At 39.6% G+C, this 18,694-nt stretch overlaps 1 protein-coding gene across 9 annotated transcripts in view; it reads right to left on the minus strand.

Moving 5' to 3' along the window:
* LOC117016396 (core histone macro-H2A.1) overlaps positions 1-18,694 on the minus strand; it is a 78,922-nt gene that overhangs the window by 29,376 nt on the left and 30,852 nt on the right. For all 9 annotated transcript variants that reach the window (XM_033095579.1, XM_033095584.1, XM_033095582.1 and 6 more), the window contains exons 3-4: positions 16,899-17,005; positions 16,306-16,503 (exon numbers count right to left, since the gene is read on the minus strand). In XM_033095579.1, the coding sequence (XP_032951470.1) occupies positions 16,306-16,503; positions 16,899-17,005 (305 nt within the window). The remainder of the gene's footprint in view (positions 1-16,305; positions 16,504-16,898; positions 17,006-18,694) is intronic.

Here is an 18,694-nt window from a genome sequence, read left to right on the forward strand (position 1 = left end):
TTAGGAACAAGACAAGATGTCCACTTTCACCACTTTTATTCAACATAATATTGGAAGTCCTAGCCACAGCAATCAAACAAGAAATAAAAGGCATCTGAATTAGAAAAGAAGAAGGAAACTCATTATTTGCAGCTAAGATGGTACTATAGAGAGAGAACGCTAAAGAGTCCACGAAATAACTATTAGAATAAATGAATTCAGTAAAGTAGCAGGATAAAAAATTAATCAGAAATCAGTTGTAATACACCCATAACAAACTATCAGTAAGAAAAATTAATAAAACAATCCCATTTACAATTGCAACAAAAAGAATAAAATACTCAGGAATAAATTTAACCAATGAACAGAGACCTGTACTCAAAAACTGATAAGACATTGAAGAAAGAAATTGAAGATACAAATAAATGGAAGGGTATACCAGACTCATGGATAGGAACACTTAACATCATTAAAATGTCCATACTAACCAAAGCAATCTACAGATTCAGTGCAATCACTATCAAAATACCAAAGGCATTTTTCACAGAACTAGAACATATGATCCTAAAATTTATATTGAACAACAAAAGACCCCAAATAGTTAAAGCAATCTTGAGAAAGAAGAACAAAGTTGGAGGTGTCATGATACATGATATCAAATTATACTACAAGGCTATAGTTATCAAAACTGCACTTTACTGGCATAAAAACAGACATATAGATCAATGGAACAGAATAGAGAACCCAGAAATAAACCCATGCCTATATGGTCTATGACAAAGGAGGCAAGAATATACAATTGGGGAAAGACAGTCTATTCAATAAATAGTGCTGGGGAAACTGGACAGAGACACGTAAAAGAATGAAACTGGATCACTTTCTTATACCATACAGAAAAATAAAATCAAAATGGATTAAAGACTTAAATTAAGACCCAAAACCATAAAACTCCTAGAAGAAAACATAGGCAGTAAACTCTTTCGCATTGTTCTTAGTAATATTTTTGTGGCTATTTCTCCTCAGGGAAGGGAAACAAAAGAAAAAATAAACAAATGGGACTATATTAAACTACAGTTTTTGCACAGCAAAAGAAACCATAAAAAAAGAAAGAAAAAGAAAGGAAGAAAGGAAGAAAGAAAATAAAGAAAGAAAGAAAAACGTACTGAATGGGAGAAGATATTCATTCATCAATGATACACATAATAAGGGGTTAACATCGAAAATATATAAGGAACTCATACAACTTAACACCAAAAAAATTATAATTAAAAGATGGGCAGAGCACCTGAATAGACATTTCTCAAAAGAGGACATACAGATGACCAACAGACATATGAAAAGATGCTCAAAGTCTTTAAGCCTCAGAGAAATGCAAAGTAAAACCACAATGAGATATCACCTCACACCTGTCAGAATGGCTATCATCAATAAATCAACAAACAACAAATGTTGGAGAGGATATGGAGAAAAGGGAACCCTCGTGCTCTGTTGGTGGGATTACAAATAGGTGCAGCCACTGTGGAAAACAGTATGGTGGTATCTCAACAAATTAAGTATAGAACTACTGTATGACCCAGCAATTCCACTTCTGGGTATTCATCCAAAGAAATCCAAAACACTAATTCAAAAAGATATACACACCCGTATGTTCACTACAGCATTATTACAATAGCCGAAATATGGAAGCAACCTAAGTATCCATTGATAGACAAATGGATAAAGATGTGATACATATACACAAAGGAATATTACTCAGCCATAAAAAAGAATGCAATCTTGCTACTCGCGACAAGATGGACAGACTTACAGGATATTAGAGTAAGTGAAATAAAAGAGAAAGACAAATGTTGTATGATTTCACTTATATGTGGAATCTAAAAAACAAAATAAACAAACACAACAGAAACAAACTCAGATACACAGAACAAACTGATGGTGGCCAGATGAGAGGAGGGTTGGGAGGATGGGTGAAAAAGGTGAAGGGATTAAGATGTACAAATTGCCAGTTATAAAAAGTCATGGGATGTAAAGTGCAGCATAAGGAATATAGTCAGTAACATTATAATAGTTACGTATGGTATCAGTTGAGTATCAGACTTATCAGGGCAATCACTTCATAAGTTATATAACTGTCTAACCGCTACACCCAAAGCTACTATTGTATGTCAACTTTATATGAAAAATTTTTAAAAAGATAGTAGGAGGAGAGAAACATTACAGATGGCCATGCCTTTCTGCAGGACGAATCTTTATAGTCAATGCAAAACAAGGCTTGTGCCCTATTCATTTGCCCACGTAGAATGCAAATTCATTAACATATTAACATTTTTACTTACACTGAAAAATAAGGTCTAATTTTGCGGCGTGCTTTTAACAACAAAGACTGCTTTGGCAGTTAGGTTATATGGCTAACCTGGAACATTTTTCCATAAATCAAATGAACTAAATCTGAAGCACTAAGGTTTTAACATAAATAAGACAAAAAGCACTTCATCAAGAAAATGGTAGTAGAAAAGATATATTAAAGTTACCACTATTTTGGTTTTCCTAATTCTTTTGAGTGGACAGATTTGACACATGAAAGAGAAACAGGTATAATCAACAGTTACATGGTAAGAAGTCGTGGTAAAGCTTTTTTGATACCCTTTCCAGGAAACAAGAAAGGAAAAAGCTGGATAACAAATCTTTTCACAAGTCAGCTGTTTCTAATTCTGTGTTTTCAACAAAACTGAAGAAATACTAAATTGAGTTAACAGCTGATAGATCCTTAAAGAATAGATTGACGGCGCTTAGTTAATGGCAATGTACCAATGCTGGTCTCTTAGATGTGACTAATACACCACGGTTATGTAAGATGTTAACAATGGGGAAATTCTCCGTACTGTCTTTGTAACTTTTCTGTAATCTAAAACAATTCTAAAATAAAACATTTACTAAAACAAAATGATGACAGATTACTATGTGATTTTTGGCCTATAACTCAGAAAGAGTTCAGGGGATTGAGTGATGTTGCTCTTACAAAATCCTTTCCATTCCCATTTAATTATTTTTTGTGAACAAGGTTTTCCAGGCACTTATACCTATAAATACAAAAATACAGGATGCCGAACCCTGTCTCATTTTAGTGTTTAGTAACATTCACCTTAGAATAGTTGAGTTAATTGAAAAAAACTCTATCTCCATCCATCCCATTATAAGATACAATTTCAAGAAAACACTTTACTTTTTCCTTAAATTATTAAAATTCATAAAGTATTTTTCAGTTTGATCAACTGCATATTATTAATAAATGTGATAACTATTCAACCCTGTAGAATTCATAACATTTAGTGCTTTTCTGAAATTTTTTCAAAATAAATTTAAATTTATATACACTATTTTTCTTGAGATCAATAAAATAGTACAAGCATAAAAATGGGTTACACTAGGATAAAATTTTGTATGGCAAGCAAAGGGAAGTAAGGGCTCAAGGGAAAAAAATGTCAATTTTCCAACTGTTATAAAGAGTCTGTGTTATTTTTTAAATGATAGTATATCAAGTCATCACAGAATTTAGATTTCTTTGGATACACTTAAATGAGCTGAAACAGTTTTCTTTTTAAATGTCAATATTTATTATGTAGCAAACATTATTCCCTTTGCAGATATTTACATTTATTATGAAAAGTTCAGCTGTCAATTTTGAATGTGAGTGACACAAAGATTTTAAAAACTATTTCAGGACGTAGGCAAGTAAAAAAGTTAAAAACCACTGCCCTACTGAGTGAACACCACACATACAAGAGGTGCTCAGCGGACACTCAGAATGGGATGCAGTTGAGAGGCAGATAAGGATTCAGCACTTCTGCCCAAGGACACTTAGATTTTAAAAGGTGAGAAAGTCCTGACAAAATTTCAGCATCCAGGAATTGGAGCTGGTTTTATTGGGTGGAGGAAAGCCTGAGAGCTTCCCTGTACCCAGATACATGTCAGCAGCGGCCTATGCAGCCAGGTTATAAGACTTAATCTGTGATAATTAATACTGGTGACTTTCAGCAATAATACACACACACACACACGCACACACACACACACACACTCTCCCCCCCACAAATACATACACACGAATATTATTCAGCTACAAAAAATAAGGGAATCCTGCCAGGAAGCCCAGGAAGTTCCAAATAAGCTGAATACAAAGAAACCCACACAAAGACATAATAATTAAAATGTCAAAAGTTAAAGACAAAGAGAGAAACTTAAAGGCAGCAAGAGAAGAGCTGGTTACATATAAGGAACCCCCGTAAGACTATAAGCAGATATTTCAGCAAAAACTTTGTAGGCCACAAAGGAATAGCACAATATATTCAAAGTGCTGAAAGTTAAGAAACAAAAACAAAAAAACCTTCCAACCCAGAATACTCTACCACCTAGCAAAATTGTCCTTCCAAATTGAAGGGGAGTTAGTTTTCCAGACAAGCAAAAGCTAAAGGAGTTCATCACCACTAAACTGGCTTTATGGGAAATGTTAAAGGGACTTCTTTAAGCTGAAAAGGAAAGGTGCTAGTTCGTAACAGGAAAACATATGAAAGTATAAATCTGACCAGTAAAGGCAGTGTATTAATTATTTACAAAGCTAATGTGAAAGTAAACACAAGAGTACTAAAAATAAGGATAGCTACAATAATTAAAGGATACACAAGATAAAAAGATGTAAAATATGATATCAAAAACATAAAATGTAGTGCGGGAACAGTAAAAATGTAGAGCTTTAGATGTGTTCAAAATTAGGTTATCAAACTATAATAGACCATTATAAATATGAATTGTTATATGTAAGCCTCATGGTAAACACAAAGCAAAAGCCTTTCATAGATACACAAAAGAGAAAGGAATCTAAGCATACCACTAAAAAAAAATAATTAAACCACAAAGGAAGAGAGGAAGAAAAGAAGAAAGGAACAGAAGAACTTCAAAACAACCAGGAAATAATTGACAAAATGGCAATAAGTGCCTATTAATACCTACTTTAAATGTAAATAAGTACTTATCAATAACTACTTTAAATGTAAGTGGACTAAATTCTCCAATCAAAGACACAGAGTGGCTGAATGTATAAAAACCTAAGACCCATCTATATGCTGCCTACAAGAGACTCCCTACCGATTTAAGAACACACAGACTGAAAATGAAGGGATGGAAGAAAATTTTTCCATGCAAATGGAAACTAAAAGAAAGCTGGGGTAGCTATACTTATATCAGATAAAATAGACTTTAAAACAAAGACTGCAGTAACAGACAACGAATGGCATTATGTAATGATAAAGGGATTGGCCCAACAAGAGGATATAACATTTGTAAATATTTATGCACCCAATATAAAAGTACATAAATATATAAACCAAATATTAACAGACCTAAAGGGAGAAATAGTAGGAGACATTAATACCTGACTTTCATCAATGGAATGATCATCCAAACAGAAAATCAATAAGGAATCATCAGTTTTAAATGGCATTATACCAGATGGACTTACAGATATACATAGAAAATTCCATCCTAAAGCAACAGAATACACATTCCTCTCAAGTGCATATGAAACATTCTCCAGAACAGATGTGAGGCCACAAAACAAGTCTTAATGAATTTAAGAAGAATGAAATCATACCAAGCATTTTTTCTGACCATAATGGTATAAAACTAGAAACCAATTACAAGAAGAAAGCTGGAAAATTCACAGATAAGTGGAGATTAAACAACACGCTGCCAATGGGTCAAAGAATAAATCAAAAGAGAAATAAAAAACTACCTTGAGAGAAATAAAAATGGAGATACAACATACCAAAACTTATGAGATGCAGCAAAAGTAGTTCTAAGAGGGAAGTTTATAGTAATAAATGCCTACATCAAGAAACAAGAAAATCTCAAATAAACAACCTAACTTTACAACATCTCAGGAAGTAGAAAAAGAACAAATAAAGCTCAAAGTTAGCAGAAGGAAGGAGATAACAAATAAGGAAATAACATCAGAGTGGAAATAAATGAAACAGAGACTAAAAATACAACAGAAAAAATCAATGAAACTAAGAGATGATATTTGGAAAGACAAACAAAATTGACAAACTTCTGGCTAGATTCACCAAGAAATAAAGAGGACTCAAATAAAATCAAAAGAAAAAGGAGACATTAAAACCGATACCACAGAAATACAAAGGATCATAAGAGACTACTATGAACAATTATATGCCAAAAAATTGAACAACCTAGAAGAAATGGATAAATTCCTAGAAACGATCTACAAAGACTGAATCATGAAGAAATAGAAAATGTAAACAAATCGATGACTCATAAAGAGATTGAATCAGTAATCAAAAACCTTCCAAAAACAAAGTCCAGGACCAGATGACTTCTTGGCGAATTTTACCAAACATTTAAATAAGAATTAATACCTATCCTTCTCAATCTCTTCAAAAATATAGAAGAGGAGGGAATACTTCCAAACTCATTTTTCAAGGCCAGCAATACACTGATACCAAAACCAGTAAAAGGATGCCACAAGAAAATTACAGGCTAATGCCCCTGATGATTACAGATGTAAAAATCCTTAACAAAATATTAGCAAATCAAATTCAACAATACATTAAAAGGATCATAATTATGATCAAGTGGAATTTATTCCAGGGAAGCAAGGATAGTTCAACATCCACAAACCGATAAACATTATACACCACAAATGAAGGATGAAAATCATATGATCATATCATTGGGTGCAGAAAATGCATTTGACAAAATTCAACATTCATTTATAATAAAAACTCTCAACAAAGTGGGTAGATAGGGAACGTGCCTCAACATAATAAAGGCCATATACGAGATCTGACAATTAAATTTGTGAACTCATCCTAGAAAAAGTGCTACATATGTCATTGCTGAGTATCACTATGGTCACCTTTGAAGTACTCCCCTTGGGAAGCTATGCACCAGGCCAGTGCCTAGTCCACCCTTCAAAGCAATTCTGGAACTCTTTTTTTGGAATGGCCATCAGAGTTGTCATCATATTACCCTTGATGTCCTGAATGTCATCAAAATATCTTCCTTTCAGTATTTCCTTTATCTTCTGGTAAAGAAAGAAGTCATTGGGGGCCAGATCAGGTGAGTAGGGAGGGTGTTCCAATACAGTTATTTGTTTACTGGCTAAAAACTCCCTCACAGACAGTGCCATGTGAACTGGAGCATTGTCGTGATGCAAGAGCCATGAATTGTTGGCAAAAAGTTCAGGTCGCCTAACTTTTTCATGCAGCCTTTTCAGCACTTCCAAATAGTAAACTTGGTTAACTGTCTGTCCAGTTGGTACAAATTCATAATGAATAATCCCTCTGATATCAAAAAGGGTCAGCAACATCGCTGCAACAAGTTCGTAAACTTCATTGTCTGACCTCATATGACAAGCCCACAGCTAACATCATACTCAATGACGAAAAGCTGAAACCTTTTCCTCCAAGATCAGGAACAAGACAAGAATGCCCATTATCACTACTTTTATTCAATACAGTATTGGAAGTCCTAGCTATAGCAATGAGGCAAGAAAAATAAAAGGCATCCAAATCAGAACAGAAGTATAATTCATTATTTACAGATGACATGATATTACATATAGAAAACCCTAAAGACTCCACCAAAAAACTGTCAGACCTAATCAACAAATTCAGTAAAGTTGCAGAAACAAAATCAATACATAAAAATCTGCTGTGTTTCTATACACTAATAATGAACTACCAGAAAGAGAAATTACAAAAACAATTCCATTTACAATTTCATCAAAAAGAATAAAATACCTAGAAATAAATTTAACCAAGGAAGTAAAAGACTGGCACACTGAAAACCATAAGACATTAATGAAAGAAATTGAAGAAGACACAAATAAATGGAAAGATATTCTGTACTCACAGATTAGAAGAATATCATTAAAATTCATACTACCCAAAGCAATCTACAGAGTCAATGCAATCCCTAGTAAAATTCCAATGGCAATTTTCACAGAAATACAGCAATCCTAAAATTTGTATGGAACCACAAAAGACCCCAAACCAAGCCAATCTTGAGAAATATGAACAAAGTTGGAAGCAACATGCTTCCTGTTTTCAAACTACGTTACAAAGCTATAGTAATCAAAACAGTATGGTATTGGCATAAAACAGATACACAGGTCAATGGAAGACAACAGAGAGCCCAGAAATAAACCCATGCATATTTGGTCAATTAAGTTGTGACAAAGGCACCAAAAATATTTAACAGGGAAAGGATAATCTCTTTGATAAATGGTGTTAGAAATAATGGACAGCCACATGCAAAAGAATGAAACTGTATCCCTATCTGACACCATACATAAAAGTCAACTCAAAATGGACTAAAGACTTGAACTAAGGCCTGAAACCCTAAAACTTCTAGAAGAAAACATAATGGGTAAGCTCCTTGACTTTGTTCTTGGCACAGATTTTTGGATTTGAAACCAAAAGCAGAGGCAACAAAAGCAAAAATAAACAAGTGGGACGACATCAAACTGAAAAGCTTCTGCACAGCAAAGGAAACCATCAACAAAATGAAAAGACAACCTATGGAATGGGAAAATATATTTGCAAATCCTATATCTGATAAAAAATGAACATCCAAAATATACAAAGAACTCATGCAACTCAACAGCAAAAAACAAGAACAAAAAAAATTCAAAAAATGGAGAAAGGACCTGAATAGATTATTTTTTCCAAAGAATACATACCAGTGGCCAACAAGTACATGAAAAAGTGCTAACATCACTAATTATCAGGGAAATGCAAGTGAAAACCATAGTGAGATATCACTTCATATCTGTTAGGAGGACAAGTATTATCAAAAAGACAAGAGATAACAAATGCTGGCAAGGATATGGAGAAAAGGGAACCCTTGTGCACTGTTGGTAGGAATATAAACTGGTACAACTACTATGGAAAACAGTATGGAGGAGGTTCCTTAAGAAATTAAAAATAGAACTACCATATGATACAGCAATTCCACCTCTGGGTATTTATCAGAAGAAAATGAAAACACTAATTCGAAAAGATATATGCACTCCCCCATGTTCACTGTAGCATGGTTTACAATAGCCAAGATACGGAAACAACCTAAGTGACCATCGATGAATAAATGGATAAAGAAAACATTTTATATATATATATATATATTACATATAGTATATATTATATGTTTTTATATGATGGAATATTATTCAACCATAAAAAGGAAATCCTGCCTTTTGCAACAACATGGATAACCCCTGAGGGCATTATGCTAAGTGAAATGAGCCAGATAGATAGACACATACCATATGATCCCACTTACATGTGGAACCTAAAAAAAACAGAAACAAAGCAAGCTCATAGGTACAGAGAACAGATTGGTGGTTGCCAGAGTTGGGGGGAGGGGGGTAGGTGAATTGGCTGAAGCAGGTCAAAAGGTACAAACTTCTAGTTATAAAGTAAATAAGTCATAGGGGTACAATGTACAGAATGGTGACTATAGTTAGTGATCATATATAGCATGTTTGAAAGTCACTAAGAGAATAGATCTTAAAAATTTTCATTGCAAAAAAATATTTGTAACTATGTATGGTGACGGATGTTAACTGGACTTATTGTGCTGATCATATTGCAGACCAGTAAGTCCTCAATGCCATCGATAGGTTCTTGGAACGGCAGCGAAACAACACATAACAAGACTAATTTTACCACAGGTTAATTTATATAAACAAGAGTTAAGTTCCAAAAGCATCTCTTAATGTTATAAAACGTTATTCATGTATCTGCTGTATATACCAATATCAAGTCATTATGTTTTACACGTAAAACTAACGTAATCTTATGTATTCATTATATCACAATAAAAAAAGAACTCTTATCCATAACATAAAATGAACTCCTGTAAGTCATTAAAAATGGATAACCCAATTTTTTTTAAATGTATAAAACATCTGTACAAGAGAAAGGCCAAAATTCATTTGAAAATTTGCTAAAGCTAATTGGACATCAGGGCAATACCCACCCACCAGGCTGGCTAAAACTTAAGCCTCAAAATACCACTGCTTCGGCAAGAATGTAGAACTGGAACTCCCATATGCTGCATTAGGATCGTACACTTTACCATCACCTGGGAAAACTATTTGGCACTACCTACTAAAGCTGAACATATGAATACCCAAGATACCACAGTTCCACTCACAGCTACACTCCAAACACAACGTAACGTGTGCACCGAAAGGTGTGTGCTTTTGCAGCAGGAATATTGGTCGGAGCCTCAAACTGGAAACAAAAGTCTCTCAACAGCAGAATGGATAAGCATGATGTGATACACTCAAACTATGAACTGCACAGACCTGGTGCTAGCTGCCACATCCAAGAACCTAGATGAATCTCTCAAACACAATGTTAAGTGATAGAAGACAAAAAGAGAATATATACCCTAGCAGAACTGAATTTACTATGAAGATAACAAAGGCCCCTTAACTTGCTTAGCTTCCAAGGCCCTGCACCTAATTTTGTATTTTGAGTTTTGTAGTTTATTTAAATAGGGTCCCCAAAATTGTTTAAGCTTCAGAACCTCATGAAAAACTTCTTTCCTCATGCTGTACAAAAAATAAAAAAGTAGTGGAATACATATATGAGTACAACACAATGGAGTATTATTCAGCCATAAAAGTGAAGGAAATCCTGCCATTTATGACAGACAGTATGGATGAAACTTGAGGGAATTATGCTAAGTGAAATAAGTCAGAGAAAGACAAGTACTATATGATCTCACTTATTTGAGGAACCTTTAAAAACAACAACAAAATCCAAACTCATAGAAAAAGAAATCAGATTTGTGGTTACCAGAGGCAAGGAACTGGGAGAAGAATTGAATGAAGGTGGTCAAAAGGTACAAACTTCTAATTATAAATAACGACTAGGGATGTAATTAATGTACAACGTGACTAGAGTTAACATTGTATGATATATCCAAAAATTATGAGGAGATTCTAAGAGTTCTCACCACAAGGCAAAAAACATTTTACAGATAAGATGACAGACGTTCACTTATCGTGGTGATCATTTTACTACTAATAAATCAAATCATTGTGCTGTGCACCTTAAACGTATACAGTGAGGTATGTCAATTACATCTCAGTAAAACTGGGAAAAAGAATGCTGCAGAAGGTGAGAGGTAGAAATTGTAAGCAAATATATCTCATGAATACACACATTTCATGAGGGGCCAGAATGTGGTATTAAAAAAATATTTTAAGCTGTTGCCCAACTCACCCTGCAGTAGGTGACTTTGCAGCCCTCCACCATCAGAACAGAGGGGTTTCTGCCAAGGGAAGTGGTCCATGGTCACAGGACATATACATGATACTATGTTTAAACTCTGAAGTTCTGCATTTGACTCCTGGTCTTACTAGCTGCATGAGCTTGGGCAAAGCGCTCACCTTCCCTAGGCCTTAGGTGCCTCATCAGGAAAATGAGACTAAGGCGAGAGAAGTCCACACTAAACAAGGGGCCAAGAGAGAGAAGGCGGTCAAACCCTGCAAGACAAGCCCTTCCTTCCTTCCTGCTTCTCTGCAGTCCATCCAAGGGCACTTTAGGTCCGCAGCTGTCTTGTGAGATGTCACCACATTCAAATCATAACAATTATGCCCTAAGTTTTTCATAAAGCCTGTAGTCTGGGATTATATCCCTTCCTAACTTTTTGGTATTAAAATGCCCTTTCTTTTATGATGAACTAATGTTGGTAGCAGGTAGCTTCTTTTCATATTCTTACTTGGGGGAGGGGGAGGAAGGTAGCAAGAAAAATTTTGTCAATCTCGAAAATGATTGACTTTTTAGAAATTTATATTGTTCTACAAATCCAAAAGCTCCCATGTATTGTACACACACCCAGCTTTGTTTTCAGCAGCAGAAAACCCATGAGGTCAGAGTCAGTGGGAGACATATTTAAGAATTGTAGAACTGAGTATCCAAAAAGGCTTACGTAAAATCATCGACCCAAGCTTACCTATGCTGTGTCTTTCACTCTGATGTTTGAACTGCCAAAAACCTCATTAAAAAGCCAGTAGAATTTTACAAGGATGGCAGCTTCTCAAAAGAACCAATCCCTTTCTTTGGCATGTTTACCAGAACACTCATCACTCGATTTGAAGCTTAAATATTTATTTCTCAGAAAAGAGGTGCTCTACCAAAATCATCTTGGGCTTTGCCAGGCGGTGAGGAGCAAGCCTATCTTCATGATCCAGGAGGGTGATTTTCTATGGGGTGGGGGCAGCTGGAATGTTGGTACTAATGTGTGTTTGGCTGAAAATTCCTAGGAGAGATAACTGTTCATCCAGATTCTTTGGCAAAAAACTATCTTCTTGTAGATTCCCTAAATTTTATCCTAGGACTCCTAGTGTTGTAAATACTCTGACCTTGGGGATTCAGGCATTTGAAACTTTATCTTGAGAAGGATCCCAGGCTTCCCGGACCGCCAAAGGTGTCCATTATGGACACGGTAGGGTCCTCACATGGAAACTCTGTCCAGTTCTCTGTGGGAGGAGTCAGGCGTGCTCCCACCTCAGGCCCACTTGCTGCTCCTCTGTCAGGAGCGCTCTCTTCCCAGTCACTTAAATGCCCAGATACCTTACTCTCTCAGGTCTCCATTCAGGTGTCACCTTCCCAGAGAAGGCTCACCTGACCGCCTATGTAAAATAACACCGCCTATGCCATCACTCCACTTTATTTTTGTCATAGCACCTGCTCCCTGCTCCCCAACCTTCTGGAATGTCTCTGCCCCCCTCACTAGATCAGAGCTCACTGAGCATGGAGGAAGGCAAGGGCCTTTTGTTCAATGCTATAACCCACCACTGAGAATAGTGACGAGCACGTGCAGACTTGATAAATACTGATCACATGAATGCATCTTCTTCTTTAAACAACTCGGTGAGAAACGTTACAAGAATGAGGTGGCTTTGGAAATTTCTTAATGGAAAAAATGCTCTCTGTGTGAGCAACAGCCATTAAAGTTGAAAATAGACTGCCCCGCAGTTCAGCTTGAGGACTTTATCTTACAGAAACTCTTGTCCATGAGCACAGACCCACATACAGTGATGGTCTCTGTGGTACTGCCTGTCAGAGTGAATGCCAGAAACAACCAGAAGTCCGTTGGTAGAGAACTGGGGACACTGGTTTGGTAACGAGAGTCACACTATGAAACACTAAGCAGCTCTACACGCCCAGACATGGAAGCACTCTGCTAAGGCAACAGCAGCAGCTGCTAACATTTGTGCCAGACATTGCTATAAGCACTTTACATGAACTCTCTCTTAACGTTCCCAACCACTCTGTGTTATAGCTCCATTTTACAGATGAGGAAACTGAGCTACCAGAGGTCAAGTGACTTCCCAAGGTCACACAGCCAGGAAATGGCAGAACTCGAATACAAAGCCAGCTGTGCTGGCACCCTTACTTACTACGCCACACTGCCAATACAGTGGGTAACATGATTTATATACATATATATTTTTAAGGCAGATAGGATGGAGAAGGCTTTATGGATTATATGCTTTTACGTGCATACTTTCTGCAAGGATACATAAAAACTCATTACAGAGCCTGCTCTGGAGAGAAGTCAGGGGACTGTGGTAGGAGTGCGATTTTATTACTACGTACTCTTTTGTACCATGCAAATTCTTACTGTATCACCTAGTCAAAAACACATTACAGGAATATTCATAGAGTCATTGAATTTTAAGGCTGGGATAGACCCAGTCATTTTATTGGGAGAGGTGTAAACTGAGGCACAGACGTGACTGAGGCCACCCAAGTAGGAAGGCAAAACCCTAAGGCACTGCCAGGGCCCCACACTCCTCGCCCCGTGGGTTCTGTTGCCTTCTCTATTCTCTCACCATTTCCACTATAGCTGACTCAGCTGTCACAACTGGAGACTTTCAAAAGCTTCCAATTATGTAGAATTGGGGGGAAAATTATGATTTGGAATTCAAGTGTTGACATTTGAAAAATACCAAGTCCCTTTCACTACAAGTGCTTTAGCATGTTACTAAGGCTTTCTCTGCAAGTCTCTGGAAAGGTTATTTTCAGAACATTCCACTTAAACGTGGAGATGCAGGGTTCTCCACTGTTTCTGGGAGCTGACACCACAATTTACATTAAACAAATGTTTTGAAAATTAGCTGTTCACGGTTCCAATTTCAGCATCCCCCAGGGTTTAATGTTAGCCAAATACTCATACAGTAAGCAGACAATGTGTTTTATTGTGTGGAAGAAAAACAGACCACCATAACAGACTTCCTGCTTTTGTAATCAAGGGAAATGTTGAGTGTTCGAGTGATTATTGGCATATGGTTATTAGAAACACTGAATTCCAAATATAGCTACTAGGAGCTAGACACACACACACACACACACACACACACACACACACACACACCCGCCCCCTTCCATACTTCAAGTCCAAAGAGAAAGAAAAAGCCTTCCTAGTGTTTGGTCAGTTGGGAAGTTCAGAAAGTCATCGGGCCAAACTACTAGGGGAAGAATCGGGTGAGAGGGAGCAAGGTTCAGCCCAGGGTTGTCGGACACACTGGAGTCAAAAAGGCTGCTCACACATCACCGAGCAGGGGTTCCGAAGGAAGGAGCGCCATGGCTCTGGCCACGGCTAAAGGAAGGCTAGGCTGAGGGACTCGTATCTGCCCTGCTGGCCCCCAGTGCCCAGCACAAGGGGCCTTGCTCTGGGGGCAGTCAGCTCCCTGGGTCCATCGTCAAGAGATGACAGACAGATTTGGCATCTTCACCTTCCTTTTTAACATTTAAAAACGGTTGCACAGGCCCTTTCCCTGCCTTCCTCATCCTGCTCCTCCCAACTGCAAATGTTGAAAGGGGGAAAAGAAACAGTTCAATGCGCTAATTTTATAGTTAGCAGAAATGAGAACAGTGCATTCTGCGAAATCCCCACTTGGCCCCAAGCCTTCTCCAGGACTTGTGAGCTTGGTGGAGTGCAAGCGTCTGGAAATAAACTTATAGGATGCTTTTCAATATCGGGTTTCTCTCTCAAAGACCTGGGAGTGATTCAGAGCTGGGTAGAGTGGGGTGGGTGGCCTGTTGGCAAGAGGAATTTGGACTCTGTTGTTTTCAGGGAAGCATTTGTTTGTACTCAGAAGGATGTACCAAAAAATATAGCCTCTTGCACCTGAACTAAAGAAGGCCCACAAACAGTGTGGATGAGAGGTTAGAGGTCAGGGAAGGTGCCCCTACATGGTGAAAGCCAGTCCGTCTGAGGCACAGACAGGCCAGGGACCTGATCTTTGGACCGGCTCAGAGGAGGAGACATGCTGGGAGCGTGGCTCCAGGTCAGGGCTCCTGGAGCCTGTCCTGGGAGGTGACCTCACCATGTCACTGTGGTGCGAGGCTTTGGGCTCCAGTAGAAAGAACATCCTGAAATGGCAACCTTAGACCCCATGAGGTATTTCAAAGTTTTTATTGAAGGTCTTACAGAATAGGGAGGACACCTTCTGCCAGATGTCATTTCCTCCTAGTCTGGCTGGAGGCCAGAAGGACGACTTCTGAAGGGCACCACAAGGCAAGGCAGCCTTAGGATTCGTTTGATTAAAGACAGAGTCTTAAGTGCACCAAACCTAGTTTGTTGGCCCTGGAGCCAACTGTGTCAACAGCTGAGAGGCAGGCCCAGCGACAAAGGAACACCCTACTGAGAGGGTTTCTCTCCCCACAGAAACAGCGGCACTGAGGACCCAGCCTCAGTCCAGAAAAGACCTGAATAATGCATCTGTGTTTCTCCTTCACGAGGCAGTCATTCTAAAAAGCAAACTGCCTGGGCTGTCTCTGGAACATGCTCAGAGGAGGACACACAGCCATGGCCACACAATGTCGGTTCTGAGAGTGCCAGGGGCAAGTGGGCAGCTGGCACCTCTGGGCAGGACTCCATGGCAGCTGTCCTAGGACAGGGGAGCTCCTAAACACACAGGACCCTTCTCACAGGTGTGGGCACCTCCTGCAAGGCCAGGCACAGCATCCTCCCATCCTGATCTGCACGGCACACTCCCCACATGCCCCTTATGGGGGACCCCAAATGGGGGAGCCCAGTGCCCCGCGTGTGTCCAGACTCTGGCCACTTGGGCAGAACTGGGCCCTCCGTAACTAGCTCCCACCTGTTCCTCCGTAGTGGCTCACCTCATCAGTGTTAGGATAAGCCTTCAGCGGGAAGGGGGCTCCTGGACCCCACCTACTCACACCTGCCCTGCTCCTCCCCACACACCACTGCCAAATCACGTACCTTGGATTTCCGGGCCCCTTTCTTGCCTCCTGCTTTCTTGGACACGGGCTTCTTCTGGGACGGAGACTTGGCCTTTTTGGCGGGGGGTGGCGTGATGATGGCTTCCAATTTCCCTTTGGATCCTCGCTTCTTTGCTAACAACTCGGGGTGGATGTTTGGTAACACGCCGCCGCTGGCTATGGTGACTCCTTTTAGCAGCTTGTGGAAAAACCAAAGTGGCAGATGGTGAGCCAGACCACCCTGCCCTCGGCCTTGGAGAAGTCAGCCCTGCCCATCCATGCTCTGGATTTTGGCTGGTAGGGCTCCTCTCTCCATGGCACCTCCACGATGCTGACAGGACCCGGACTCACTACACAGGGAGCAAATACTCCGAGTCCAAGCCACACACCTTATTTCCTCCCCAACCCCAATCAGGCTTCTAGGAAAACCCCCCAGGAAGGTGGACAGGGAAGCTGCTAATGGAGCAAAATGCAGTCCATGCTTTTGATAGCCAGGAAACACCGAGCTCCCTTTGCACAGACAGCTCTGCCTCTCGGGGTGCATGCGTGCCGGCTCAGGCGTCTTGGCTGGGAGCGGCTAGGAGAGCCCCATACCTGATTTAGCTCTTCATCGTTGGCCACAGCCAGCAGGATGTGCCGGGGCGTGACCCGTCCCTTCTTGTTGTCTCTCGCTGCATTGCCAGCCAGCTCCAGAATCTCCGCTGTGGGGAGCGAAGGGGAAGAGCATAAGGTCAGAGCATCCGAGGATCCCCGGCATCCTCCTGGCCCCCACTTACGGTGCCGGGAATGGGCGCAAGCAGCGGCTTCACGAGGCAGCTACGCTGAGGTGCAAAGCTGCAGGCGGTCTGCCCGGCACACTTTGAGAGGAGTCGCAGAGGTGCTGAGTCAAACCCCTGGTCCAACCCCTTTGTTTTGGTGATAAAGACACAGAGGCTTAGAGAGAAGGGACCAGCTAAAGGTCCCTCGGTAAGAAGGGGCAGGGCTGAGACCTGAACCTATTTCCCAGAACGGGGCTGCCTGCAGTCGGCAGCCAGACGTCACCAGGACCAACCCCGAGGAGACCATGGTGTGGCCCCCAAGACTGAACGCTGCATCCTGAGCAACAGGTCATGCCTGGGTATATGGGACTTCAGGGGCCGGGGGCACATTACGGTGCTGAGTAAGTCTCTGCGGATGGAGTCCATGTTGAATGCCTGCACATTCGCATTCAAAACTAGAAGGATATGCCTGGCCTCTGCACAGTCAGCGTCATAAAAACATAAAACAGAAGAGGTGGGGTGTAGCAGGTGAAAAGAGGCTAAAAAGACATAACCAAATACAATGTGTCAATCTGCCATTGGATCCTTATTACAAAACAAGCTAAAAAAGTCATTTTGGAGACCACAGAGATTTGATTAGACAGCAGGTGCCAAAAAAAATGTATACACATTTTAAGAAAGGAAAAAAACTGTATTAAAATTGTAATACTCAGTATATACCGATAACCAAAGAGGTATACATTGTTTTGGTACCCCAGTAGACTGACTACCAGACACTAGAGGATTATTAGTTTTCTTGGGTGTGATAAAGATATTAACACTCTGTAGGGAACATCCTGTTCTTAGGACATACATGCTGAAGTATTTAGAGGTGCAGTGTCTTGATATCTGCGATTTACTCTCAAATAATTCTGAAAAGTCTACAGAGTAGAGCAAGTATGGTGAAATGTTGACAGTTGTTAAATCTAGGTGTACAATGTAAGAGCATTCCTCTCTCAGCATTCCATAAATTTGGTCTTTTTCAAAATTGAAAAAAAAAAAACCCGTAGTAGGATATGAGCCTGACCCCCTATCTGGTGCTAAGTAGCGTTTATTTACCTGTCTTTTGGGGCAGGCTCTCACCGGACAAAAAGACACCACAGCACCAAAGATGGGGAAATGAGAAGTGACCTGTTTCCTCCTTGGGGGCACAGTTCTGGTCACCGTCAATCTCACCCCCTCATTTCCTGATGAGAGACACAGACTGTCTCAAAGTGTATCGTACACGCCCATTTCTGCCCAGGCCACGGCCCTGCTGTCACGTCCTTCGAGCCCACCCCACTGGGCCCAGCTCAAGTCTGACCTCTTCCTGGTACTGAACAATTTCTAATATTTAGGTTATGTTGCAAACACTAGATGTCTCCGGCAAGGTCAAAATTCAGAATCATTTAAAATAGCGAAAAAATTCTAGCTACATGAAAATTAGGTGTTTAAAATTTATAATATTACAGGTATTCCTTGTTAAGACAATAGCTGAACCCAATGTGAAAACTGCTCTGTGTATAAAGCTGAAACGCTGTTTGGCTACTCCTGCAAACTCTCAGGTTGGTGGGGATGACAAATCAGTCATACCTTGAACACCAGGTTCCTCTC

This window comes from Rhinolophus ferrumequinum, chromosome 24 (genome assembly GCF_004115265.2).
Source record: "Rhinolophus ferrumequinum isolate MPI-CBG mRhiFer1 chromosome 24, mRhiFer1_v1.p, whole genome shotgun sequence".
Lineage (NCBI taxonomy): Eukaryota > Metazoa > Chordata > Mammalia > Chiroptera > Rhinolophidae > Rhinolophus > Rhinolophus ferrumequinum.